The sequence below is a fragment of the Leopardus geoffroyi genome, chromosome B1 (genome assembly GCF_018350155.1).
Source record: "Leopardus geoffroyi isolate Oge1 chromosome B1, O.geoffroyi_Oge1_pat1.0, whole genome shotgun sequence".
Taxonomy (NCBI): Eukaryota; Metazoa; Chordata; class Mammalia; order Carnivora; family Felidae; genus Leopardus; species Leopardus geoffroyi.
This window is the reverse complement of record NC_059327.1, coordinates 191,999,976-192,012,869: the sequence shown is the minus strand read 5'-3', so window position 1 is coordinate 192,012,869 and position 12,894 is coordinate 191,999,976. Positions and strand designations below refer to the sequence as shown.

The 12,894-nt window shown below is 42.7% G+C and overlaps 1 protein-coding gene across 3 annotated transcripts in view; it reads right to left on the bottom strand.

Annotated features, from left to right (window-relative positions):
- Nucleotides 1-12,894, bottom strand: part of FAM184B (family with sequence similarity 184 member B) — a 184,637-nt gene that overhangs the window by 156,015 nt on the left and 15,728 nt on the right. For 2 of the 3 annotated variants that reach the window (XM_045474438.1, XM_045474440.1), the window contains exon 3: nt 836-962. In XM_045474438.1, coding sequence (XP_045330394.1) covers nt 836-962 — 127 coding nt within the window. Of the gene's footprint in view, nt 1-835; nt 2,739-12,894 lie in introns of those variants that run through there. The other variant, XM_045474439.1, reaches the window with a different exon arrangement.

Here is a 12,894-nt window from a genome sequence, read left to right as displayed (position 1 = left end):
GCCTTGTATAGAAAACAGAGAGGGATGCTATTTCCAGCTATACACAAGGCACAGAAAGGGAACCTACCACAAGGAGCTCCTAATAGGGAAGCTGCAGAGGGCTAACAAAGGCCAGTGTGGTATTTTCTTGCTGGTCTTCATAAGGAAGACATCAGGGTCTGGAGAGGTTCAATCCAGTTCCTGGGAGGAGGTAGGGAGATGGGCCCGCTGACCTCCCAAGGTCTTTTGTAATCCAATAATTAATGGGGGAGCCGTACACTTCCCCACTTATGCTCTCACACACATCTGCACCCAGTTTGATAGTAAGTCCTCTGGGCTGCCTTCCAGGTCTAGTACGGTGCCAGGCAAGCTGCTGGCACTCAACAAATGGCTCAAATATTTGTTGAATGAAGGAATAAATTAATCAAGTGTTTAAATAGAGCCCGCATGACCTCCCCAGCTCTAAAGTACAATGATGAATAAAATCACAACATTCCAGGCACGATCACTTGAGCAGAGCTGCCAAAGGAAAACAGACACACACACACACACACACACACACACACACACACACACACACTGATTCAACTAGGTTTCCCACCTTGGGAACACAGACCACCTGCTCGGCGCACGCAGTCTGTTGGAGTTTCCTTGGCAAGGATCCTCTCAGCTGCTTTAAGGATGGTGCTTCCAGAAGGTCAAGTTACCAAGATTTAGGACCGCTCCCCTAACCGGTTGGCCTCCCAGACAAAGTTTCTGCCCGGATTCGTCCTGGGCCTCCCCTGGGTGCGTCTGCCCTCCCCCAACCTGGGGCCCCTGGACGCGCAGCTCGCCTGCCCGCAGCGCCTCACCTTACCTTGGTGAGCTGGGCGATCTTCTTGCACATTTTCACGTGCATCTCGGGATCCCAATCCATTCTCCAGTCGGTGCCACCGCGGGCATCAGCTTTGGAGCCCTGGCAAGTCCCGGACGCGTGAATTTTGCTGTTAAGGACAGAAGCCATGGCTAAAACGCGTCCGACCCTCAAGGGCTCTCGCTAGTGTTCTCGCTGCCCGTGGTGTGCACGTGCGTGCGCGCGCGGGCGTGTGAGCGTGTGGGCTTCCTCCGGAGCGGTGGCACTGCAGTCCCGCCGCCCGCACCGCCGAGCGGCCCCTACTGCCCCGAGGTGTCGGCCTCTCGGCGGTCCCCGCGCCCACCCTCCCTTCTCCGGCGCTCGCTCGCTCGCTGGCTCGCTGGGTCTCTGGCTCTGCGGGCACCCGCACCCTGCGGCGACACGCCGAGGATCCGCACGTGCCGCTAGTGACCCGCGCGCCGCTCTCCCGCCCGTGCGGGTTTCGCCTGCAACAGAAGTGCTTCCGCGACGAGGAGCCGCTGGCCTTGGAGAGGTTCGCGCTGGCCCCGCGCCGGGCTCTCGGACACGTGGGTGGCGCAGGGCTCTGGACTCAGCAGCGACTGCCCCCGCCGGCGGTGCGCATCCCAAGCCAAGGAAGAAGCAGAGCCGGCCTCAGCCTCGGGCAGCCGGGGCGCGCGGTCTGGGAAGGGGCCCTCGGCGATGTTCTCCGGGGCGAACGGGTGGCGAGGGACCGGGCAACCTTGATGGGCGCGCTCAGCCGGAGGCTCTGGAGCCTCGGAGCTCGGCGCTGAAGGCGGAGATGGGGGCGGGATATAGAGAGAGGGGCAGGGAGGTAAAGAGCAAGTCGCGCGGTTGCAAGGAGGTACCGGGACCAGGGCGCACGGTGCGGACCCCAGCGGGGGCTGCGGGTGGCAATCCCCCTTCCCCCATCTTGGGGAGGAGCCCGGACGTTGCGGGAGGATTGCCGTAGATCACCGAACAAAGGGAAGAAGCCAAAGGGGCGGCCGAGGAGCTGGTGACAGAAATCTGGGAAGAGAGCGCGGAACGCGTAGTACCAGAAGCCGCAGGAGCGAAGAGGGAAAGTCTCAGAGAGATAGAAACGATGGTAGCAGGTGTGGGAAAGGAGGAAGCAAAGAGGAATGGGGTAGTTGAGTAACAGATGGAGCTGAAAGTCTAAGTACACAGAGCCCAGTGAAAGGGAAGTGACTCATCCCTCTCCACACTCTTGGCCACTGGCCAACTGGAGGCAGATCTTGTCACGATTTCGAGCTTGTGCCTTTTTGTTTGTTGAATGTAAGAGTTAGCGGCCAAATTTCTTTGTGACTTGCTTTCTCTGGTTTCAAACAGTGGGCTTTGGGGAAAGTGATAGCACCCTCATCAGATTTTCCTAACATATGAAGAATAGCGTCAACATAATAAGCAATGTTCATGGTTAATGCATTTTATTTTAGAAACTGCCTTATATCAAGAATTTTAATAATCTTGATAAAGCAAGCAAGCTTCCAAATGGTTTCAGAAATCACAATCCCATCCCTCTACACCGCAGGTAACTATACCCATTTTTATAGATAAGGGAATAGATCCAGAAAATTTGTACAGTCAGGCAGTTGCAAAAGTAGCCCAGTTGTGTCTGAAACCAACATATTCCTCTTCTAAATTCCTTACTTTAACCCCAGTATACTACACTGGGTAGGAATGGCCAATCTGGGTTTTGGGCTCCTAGTATATTATCTTAGATTCCCTCTCCAAGGCAACATCTTAGTTTCCGATTCATTTAGAAAACACAATGCCTGGATCAGAATCACTGCCAATGTGGGACCCAAGGAATTTAACAAAAATCCCCTACCCCTGGACAAGCAGAGCAAGACTAACTCCATTTTGTGCTATACCCACCATCTCATGTATAACCCCCACATGACCTACTTATTGCTTTAAGACACTCCCCCACCCTAGTCAGGCCGCTGAGCACACCCTTACTGGAAACCGGCTCATATAGGAATACGGAACCCCTAACCGCCAAAGAATGTAAACCTCGCCTTTTTCCCGCCAAACTTGCGCGCCAATTCTGACCAGAGTGATAGGCTAGTTCAAACAGTTACTATAAGGTAAATTGTAATTCAATTGGCCACCTGCGTGTGGACTGGCATGACTATGCAACTTTCTGTGTGTGTGTTACAATCTCATTGGCCACTGGCCCCTATAAAACTGCTATGCCTCTTAACCTAGGGGTCCAAGTCCCTGCTCTGCTGTGTTGGGTATACTTGGGCCCAAGCTGGAGCTTGCAAATAAACCCTCGTGCGTTTGCATCGAATCGGCTCCTTGGTGATCTTTCGGATTTGAAATTGGGGGCATTACACCAGGAGACTGACACAGATTTCCAGCCTTAAGCTAGACTCCCAGAGTCAAAATACTTGGAGTTGAGGGTCCAGGAATCGACATTTTACACAAGTTCCCTTTAGAGTAGTTTCTGCAGGATCTTATTACACATTAAATTTTATTGGAATTCCACCACTGTGTAAACTCGAGGGAAATTAGCCTTTTTAGTGCAAAACTTTACCAAAAGTTGTGCACCATTTCGGAAAGTCACACCAACAATGGCCACATGACTCATGGTATTTGATTGCCAGTGCAACATCCTTGTACTATATTTGACACATTCATGGGGGGGTTTACCTATATGTGCAAGCATCTGAATACTATATGATACCATAAGGTTAATCATATCAGAGCATGTCTATATTGAAATATATATGACTTAATTATAATTATTTTCCTTTTATTTCTCCTTTATATTACTGTCAAGGAATTATATTGATTTTAAAAATGTGTGTACTAATTTTAATTTTTTTATGTTTATTTAATTTTGAGAGAGAGACAGAGAGACAGAGCACGAATGGGGAAGGGGCAGAGAGAGAGGGAGAGAGGGAGACACAGTATCCAAAGCAGGTTCCAGGCTCTGAGCTGTCAGCACAGAGCCCAACGTGGGCCTGAACCCAGCAACTACGAGATGACCACCTGAGCTGAAGCTGCCGCTTAACCAGCTGAGGCACCCAGGCACCCCTAAAATGTGTGTACTAATTTTTAAAATTATCTCTGAACTTCAGTATAGTAACATGAACATTATAAAGAAAAGTGACACTGGGTCTGAATAGGATTGAGCATCACTCCTGTAGATGATCATATACACACTAAAGTAATACTGCAATGTAACCACAAGTTTTACTTATTTAAATATGATCATGTCTAGGGGCCAAAATACTTTTCCAGTAGGATATATTATACTTTCAACTTTATAATGGAAGACTGGGAAAACCTCAGATTCCCTTATCAGGCTTTGTTGGACCACAGCTGCTGTAAGGAAGTTACCATAGCTGACCTGTTTTGGAAAGAGTCCTCTGCAGCTGCTGGGATTTGCTAGGGCTATGATTAGTAGGTCTTTCACACTATCAGGAATGAAAGAGAGGGCAGAAGAGAATTAAGCACTGTATCACATATGGGGTGTGTATGTGGGGAACAATTATTAGACCACTAACATGATCTTGGCATTGTACTATGCTCTTGGCACATGTTCTTACTTCCTCTAAGGTACTTATTATTATTGTCATTCTACAGACTATGAAGTTAAGGGAGGCTAAGCACCCAATTTTATACAGCTAGTAATGGATCTGGGTCTGATTTTGAAGGCTATTTTTCCCAGAGCACGATGCTGGCAATATGAAATTCTTAAAGCCATAATTGATTTTTCTTTCTTTAGATTGTAAAAATATAAGCTTCTTACAGTAGTCTTTGCCTAAAAAAAAAAAAAAAAAAAAAAAAGACCCTCGCCTGTAATAAGACAAAATATAAGAAGCAGGCAAAAAATTACCCCAAATTCTACACTTAGAGAAAATAACTATTAATATTTTAGAGAAGATTCTTGTAGATGTCTCTCTGCACACATCTAAAAAATGTTATGTTCATATATGCAGTTTTAAGACATAAGTGGGATACTGTACATAATGTTTTTGAACCCTATTCACTCAACATAAAATATACATCTTCTTCCTCTTTTGGCAAGAAAGATCTACAATCCCATGTTTAACAACTAGTACTCCGTTGTATACAAAATATCCTATTTATCCTATCCCCTATTGAAAAAAAATTTATATTTTAAGCAAAATGTTTCCTATATGTTCCTATTTGCTGTGTGTATTTTCTGTATTGAGAATATTCAATTGTGTCCTAAAGGACAGGAGAAACAAAAAGGATATATGATATTCATCTGTTAAGTATAATAGGAAAAACAAGTAGCTTAAATTGTTAAGAAGTGTTAAGTACAGAAAGTATACTGTAAGACACGATAAAGAGAATGGAATGTATATAAAAAGGATGGCACAAACAAGAGTATTACTGAAAATGATGGGAAGGCCAAGCTGTCAATTAAGATGATACCAACTTTGGGTCAATAGCTACATTATCCCCTCAAATGCCATTCGTTGTTGACACCCATTCTGGCCCCATGAATGTTCTGTCCAGAAAAAGATAAAAAACATGGCTCTCAGCAGACCTCTAACCAGGCATACTTGTCCCTGCACATTTCTGATAGAAGCACTTATCGGCTCTAGGCACCCTCTCTCTGCTGAGCCCCCTTTTCAGTTTCAGCTGTTGCCCTTTTAAGTGCACTATCAGAAGTGAAGGTTGATGCAGCAGACGGGACATAACACTGCATGACACAGGGTTCAGGTAATAAGGTCCTCCCAGCTCCCTGGCACCTTATCCTCAATGTCTTCACCTTCACTGTACTTTCCAGCTGACTTCTATTGAAAAGTGATTCAGTAAACCTTGTGATTTGAGCACCTTTTTTTTTTTTTTTAAATTTTTTTTTTTCAACGTTTTTTTATTTATTTTTGGGACAGAGAGAGACAGAGTATGAACGGGGGAGGGGCAGAGAGAGAGGGAGACACAGAATCGGAAACAGGCTCCAGGCTCTGAGCCATCAGCCCAGAGCCTGACGCGGGGCTCGAACTCACGGACCGCGAGATCGTGACCTGGCTGAAGTCGGACGCTTAACCGACTGCGCCACCCAGGCGCCCCTTTGAGCACCTTAATTTGGGCTGTGGAGCTTCCTGTCCATGACATATGGGAGAGTGTATTTGGAGGCTACCACTGCATCGAGATAACTTCCTACATGACATCATACATGGATCTTTGCATACATGTGCAAATATTTCTATAGGAATAAATCCTCATAAACCAATTTCAATAGGTCAGCAAATTTTAAATGTTGATATATATTGCTATACTGTTCTCTTGAAGTTATTCCAACTTATACTCTCATTAATAGGGCACAAGGGGTGCCTGGGTGGCTATGCCAGTTGGGTGTCTGACTCTTGATTTCAGCTTGGGCCATGATCCCAGGGTTGTGGGATTGAGCCCCGCATCGGGCTCTACACTGAGCATGGAGCCTGCTTGGGATTCTCTGTCTCCTTTTGCCTCTCTCCCCCTCTTTTGCACACTCTCCCCCCCCCCCCCAAAATGAAAAAAAATTTTTTTTTAAATAGTGCACAAAAATGAGTGTTTTCCCATACCCTTGCTGAAATTAGCAGCTTTTTTTTTTTAAGTTTATTTATTTATTTTGAGAGAGAAAAGGAAAGAGAGCAGGGCAGAGGAGAGAGAAGGGGAGAGAAAAGAAACCCAAGCAGGCTCCACACTGCCAGCTCAAAGCTGGCTCTATTCCGTGAGATCATGACCTGAGCCGAAATCAAGAGTCGGATGAGCCACCAACTGAGCCACCCAGAGGCCCCACACTAGCAGCTTCTGATCTTCAAATATCTTCCATTTTAATAGGTGAAGCATGTCTCTCCCTACATACCATTTTTGTGAATATTAGTAGGGCTATTGGAACACCTTTCCACAAATTGATCAGTTGTTGGAATTAAACCTTTTTTCATTGTTTTCATGGGGCTTTCTTCCTTATGTTGGAATAATTTTCTAGGCCCAAGTTGGAGTGCCCAGAGTGCCACATCTGCCAACTGAAACTTAAATACCTTTTGTGTCCTTGTAAATTTTTTGCCTGACCAGAATCAGTGTATGCAGTCAGCCAAGCCTCAAACCCCAAGCCAATTCTGGGCCCTGGGCTTATTTCCTGTTCCTCCTCACTCCAGACGAGGTTGACTCGGTGGTCCCAGCCAATCAGGTGTTTTCTCTTTTTCTCCTGCTTGTTCTTTATCCGTTATTCTACAAAAGCTTCCTGCCTTCTATCCTATTTTGTAGTCTCTGAACACAGACTGTCCACTTTTGTTGAAGGTAAAAGAAAGTAATTGCATCCTAAATGAGACTGGTTGTTTGGAGTGAAGTAGCTTGGGACAAAATCTGAATGCAAAGGAAAGTTGTAGAAGGTTCGTGAAGGGAAATCTTTGGAAAAGAATTTTATGTGTGGTCAGGATAGACTAAGATTGAGATGAATGGATTTTAAAAGTATAATGGTGTAAGGTTGAAGTTCCCACTTTTCTCTCTGTTCAAAACACAAAATTTTCTTGGACTGTTGATCTGCTCTTTTTTTTTTTTAACATTTATTTATTTTTGAGAGACAGAGTGAGACAGAGCATGAGTGGGGGAGGGGCGGGGGGGGGTGCGGACACAGAATCCGAAGCAGGCTCCAGGCTCTGAGCTGTCAGCACGGAGTCCGATGTGGGACTAGAACTCACAGACTGCAAGATCATGACCTGAGCTGAAGTCGGACCCTTAACTAACGGAGCCACTGAGGGGCCCCTGATCTGCTCTTGATAAGAAAATATAAACAAAGGTTTTTTCTCTTTTGTCTGCCGGGAAAACCAAAGCTTGTATTTTTGTCTTTTTCAGGTCTTTGATTACTTAGTTAAAACTTCTCAATGTTAAAGGAGCTTAACTTTGCTAACAACTATATAATGCTACATATTTGCTTTTGAAATCTTATTGCCATCTTGGTTAAATAAATAATTTAAAGTCTTGAGATTTGTAATGACCTGTAATCCTAGTTAGGATGTGCTTTATAACTATCTAAGGTTTTAACAAACTTTCAAGATTTAAATTGTAAAAGAAGTCTTTGTGACCAATTAGGCTTTTTTATTTGGTATGCTAAGTTACTTGGAAAAGAACTTTCAAATAATGGTAAACCTTAGGTTGTACTGCATGGGTAAATGCTATAACTGCTCAAATATATACGCAATTCCTAAAGTTTTAATGTTTTGGGATAAGGTCCTGACTGATATTCTTATTATGGAAGTGTTATGTGTCATAAAAATAACTGAATTTCCTTGTCATTTGCATCATAATGAACTCTTACCAGATCTTTAACAATGCCCATTTCTGAGATTTTGTCACTAATAGTTTTGTACTTAGGCTGTAACAAAACGTGTTTTATATTCAAGGAGATTCATAAAAAGGACTTTTAGGACAAATACAGGTATTTGACATCTTTAAGATGAATACTAAAATGGGTTAGAATTTCCAGAACTAAAAAGTTGCATCCAAACTGAACAAGAATTAGGAACATGGGACTAATGAACTGAGGAAGATTATAGTTTTGTGACTCTTGTTGGAAATATTGCTGGTTCTCTAATGTCTGTTCTTCTATATTAAGGAAACTTTCTCTTAAAATATCTATGATATACAGAAATGTGATAAAATGTTCATTTGTAAACTGAAGCAAAAGATAACTCTTTTCTTTACCTAAACCCTCTAAAATTCAAAAAGTCTCAGTGGGTATTCTTCCAGCAATCATTCTTATTTGCATAAGTTCAGTAAAAATCTATTCTCCTTGTAACAACACATGACTGAAAATGCTGATTATTTTACCAAGGCTGGAATGTCATCTTTGAGAGTGATATGCACAGACTCAGATATGACCAGACAGCTTTAAGGAACTAAGGTTGACTTTATGAAACATGGAGCCATAGAGCCTCTTGGAAATGTTGGCCTGATACATTGCTTACAGAGTTCCCAGCAGCCTTACCAGGTGAGTAAAGAATGTTACTTCCTGGCAGGTGCAGGAACCTCAGGACATCTTGGGGACCTGGTGAAGAGGAATTTGCCCAAATCTACAGGTATTGCAGGCATGTCTGATGGCAAGTATTTGGCTTGGCTTCTGGTCTGGAGAGGCTACTAAAAGTTCAATCTGGTGATTCCTTATAAAAAGTTCCAACAAACCCACGGGGGAGGGGGAGGAAAAAAAAAAGAAAAAAAAAAAGAGGTTAGAGTGGGAGAGAGCCAAAGCATAAGAGACTGTTAAAAACTGAGAACAAACTGAGGGTTGATGGGGGGTGGGAGGGAGGAGAGGGTGGGTGATGGGTATTGAGGAGGGCACCTTTTGGGATGAACACTGGGTGTTGTATGGAAACCAATGTGACAATAAATTTCATATAATAAAAAAAATAAATAAATAAAAAAATAAAAAGTTCCAACAAAGCAAACTTTAAAAGATCTATATGATCAATCACTATTCTTGCTGAGCTTATGTAGATAATTAGGCCAAGTTTATTAAAACTGGACTTGTTTTACAAGCAAATTAGTATTGATTTGGCTATCTCTGGAAATGAGGGTTTTTAGAGAGAAAAACTATGTTTCAATAACACACATTCATGGATGTTAAATTCTAGTTCTGATTGTCTTTAAATGTTTATTATCTGCCTAAGCTGGACAACTTGAGGTAAACTTAAGAGACACTGTCACGATAGCACAAGTATGGACAATCTTCTTGTTATTTTGTGGAGATAGTAACAGGACCCTATGGCTATATTATTTAAACAACTGGAAAATGGGATGAACTCACCCAACAATTGTATATGAAAAACCTTTACTCACTGTAGATCTATCAATAGATAAAGACTATAATGCTTTATTAAGTTATTTACTTGAGGCCAGGTTAATTAATAAATCTCTAAATCCTTCCTAAACCTGAACTGACAGTTCCTAGAAGCCTACCCCATATAAACCCAGGAGACCTGGTTTAATGAAAGCATTGAAAGTCCAAAATAGCAGGGAATTTAATTCCAAAATGGAAGGGACCCTATTGGGTCATATTATGTACTCCCACTGCAATAAACTTAGAGGGGCATTTTTCATGGGCTCCTGTATCCAAAATAAAACCTGTATCCCCATAACAGGAAACTAATGAGTAAACTAATGTGTCTTCTTATTCCTGTGACCCTGTAGAAGACTGCAAACTTCTCTTAGGCCGGTTGTACCTTTCTTTTTCATTCTCCTTTCCCCAATTTATATGGACAATTCCTTCTTACAATGGGCCATTCAAAAGGATCACCACAGACATTTAACTTACAAACCAGAAAAACCCATCTGACCTGCTGCCTGGACCCACTCCCATCTGAGGATGCTTCAAGCCTGACATCCAAAAAATCTCACTGGCAGACACCGGGTTTGTAATTTGCTGTAACCATTAAACTGTATTTTTCTTGTTTCCATAAAAACACCTCTTATTAATTACCCGATTGTTCACTAAACAAAACAGAGTCTTTATGATGGCTAAACACCACCTGTTACATGGTTAAGGCCTTAAATGACTCTCGAAATAACATTACATTATTAAATACTAAAATAACTCAAATGCATGAAATAGTTCTACAAAATAGAATGGCATTAGATGTTTTAGCTGCTGCACAACGTGGAACTTCTACTCTCATAAAAACAAAATGCTGTGTATACATTCTATATTACCACAAAAATATTTCTGGATTTTAACTGATATGAATTCTCAAATTGGTGCTTTAAACAATCCCTCTCTTACTCTTAAATATGGAGAACAAACAGAGGGTTACTGGAGGGGTTGTGGGAGGGGGATGGGCTAAATGGGTAAGGGGCATTAAGGAATCTACTTCTGAAATCATCGTTGCACTATATGCTAACTAATTTGATGTAAAATAAAAAAAATAAAATTATAAAAAAGTATAAAAAAACAAACAATCCCTCTCTTTCCTTTAATGATTGGTTAAACATCTAGACTAGAGGATTTTTGACAGCTACCAAAGGACTTTCATTTGAGCTAATCTTTCTAGTTATTCTAATTATGTTTTGCTGTTTTCTCCCATGTCTCTTCGCCTGGTCCCAAGATTCCATCACTGCAGTAACTTCAAGCCAACAGATGATCCTTTCTATTCAAGGAGGTTCACGTTGTCCACGTTGGATCCAGCTGTCTCTGCCATTTGTAACTCTCCTGTATGTTTCTCAACTGATCAATATTGACCCATAGGCAGGGACAACTCTATGCCCTTGCTTAGCAGGAAGAAGCTACAGAAGACAAGACCTTCCACCTTCAGCAAACTTCAAGATTTAAGGGTCAAAATTGTTCATGGGGGATATGATGAGGAGTATAACACAAGCTGAAGGCAAAGTACAAGCTAGCAACCCCAACCCCCACCCCCCACCATCCCGGTGGACTATGTGTGATATTCCTTGGACACTCCGGGCTACCCAAGAACAAAGGAAAGGGGTTTAAATACTTGCCATGGTGATGTGGGAAACTAAGGCAAGTGAAAAATTAAATTCCCTTACTGCCTATAGCCCACTGACAAGTCCTTGAAACTGGCAGAGTGACCTCCCTCTAGGAGCTCAGCTGCCTTGATGATGAGACTTTGCTAGGGGCAAAAGGGAATCTTGGCTTAATATTATCCTGACAACCCGCACCCCCCCCCCCCCAGGATCCTGTGAGTATCCTTAAACACATAAAAATTCCTTTGCAAACCTTCTTTATCTTTAACCTCAGAGTATACGTTATCAATCATACTTGGGGCTTATGGCCTGCTGATATACATCTGAAGGGTCTCATGACTGAGGTTTTACTAAACAGTAATACATGACGTTTTCTTAACAACAGCTAGCCCCTCAAGGTCCTGGAAACCTTGCTTCCAAAATTCCTTAGAGACTTGCACTGTCCCTAACCCCCTCCCAAAGTGAAGGTATATCATGAGTCACTCTTCACCACCTGAGTGCAGCTCTTTCTGCCCACAGGTCCTGTCCCTGTGCTTTAATAAAATCACCTTTTTGCACCAAAGATGCCTTCCAGAGTTCTTTCTTGGTCGTTGGCTCCGAACCCCAAACCATCACCCCAAGACCCCATCAGTTTCTCCTAGTAATTCTATGGTTTCTTTCTTTCTTTTTATGTTTATTAAATTTGATCTAGCTGTGATTTATGTTCATATATGGAGTGAGGTTGAAATACAGACTTGTTTTTCCAGATGGGTAAGCAATTGTCTCAACGGGTATTGAATAATTCATCTTTACCACATTGATAATCTAAGTGCTGCCTTAGGTGAGCTCTTCAGTAGAAATTTACTAATCTTTTAGCCTTTGCTTAATAATTTTATTTCCTTATCAGTTAAGTAGCATGGGTAACTTGATTATTATCACTACCAATATATTTCTACTACTCATCTAAAACCAAGATCACATTCTTATTTATTTCACTTAACCCCTTTACGTAGAAGGCTTACTCTGCTTATTCCTACTGTTAAAAGGAAAACCACAGGTCCAAAATGGCGTTACTTAGGTCAAGTCACCAAACCAGGGGTTAATGCCTAGTGTAAGTGCAGTTTCAATCTCCCCCATAAATGTAGTCCTAACTGGTCAGTCAGGAATTTGTTTATAAGAACAAATAAAGTAATCTGTCACAAAGGAAGATGAGGTAATCTGCATGATGACATCCTCTGCCATTCCCCCCAAAGGGAAAGTGACCTTTCTGGGAAGAATCCTTTCTTTCTTTTGCTAATAGCTTCCTTGCCTCACCCTCTTTCCTATAAAAACCTTCCATTTTGTAGTACAACTCCTTGATGCTCCCTCTACTTACTTGACAGGATGCTGCTCGATTCATGAATTGCTTTAAAAAGCCAATTAGACCTTCAAATTACTCTGTTGAATTTTTTTTTTAATTTTTTTTAATGTTTATTTACTTTTGAGAGAGAGGCAGACACAGAATCCAAAACAGGCTCCAGGCTCTGAGCTGTCAGCACAGAGCCCGACGTGGGGCTCGAATTCACAAACTGTGAGATCATGACCTGAGCCGAAGTTGGACGCTCAACTGACTGAGCCACCCA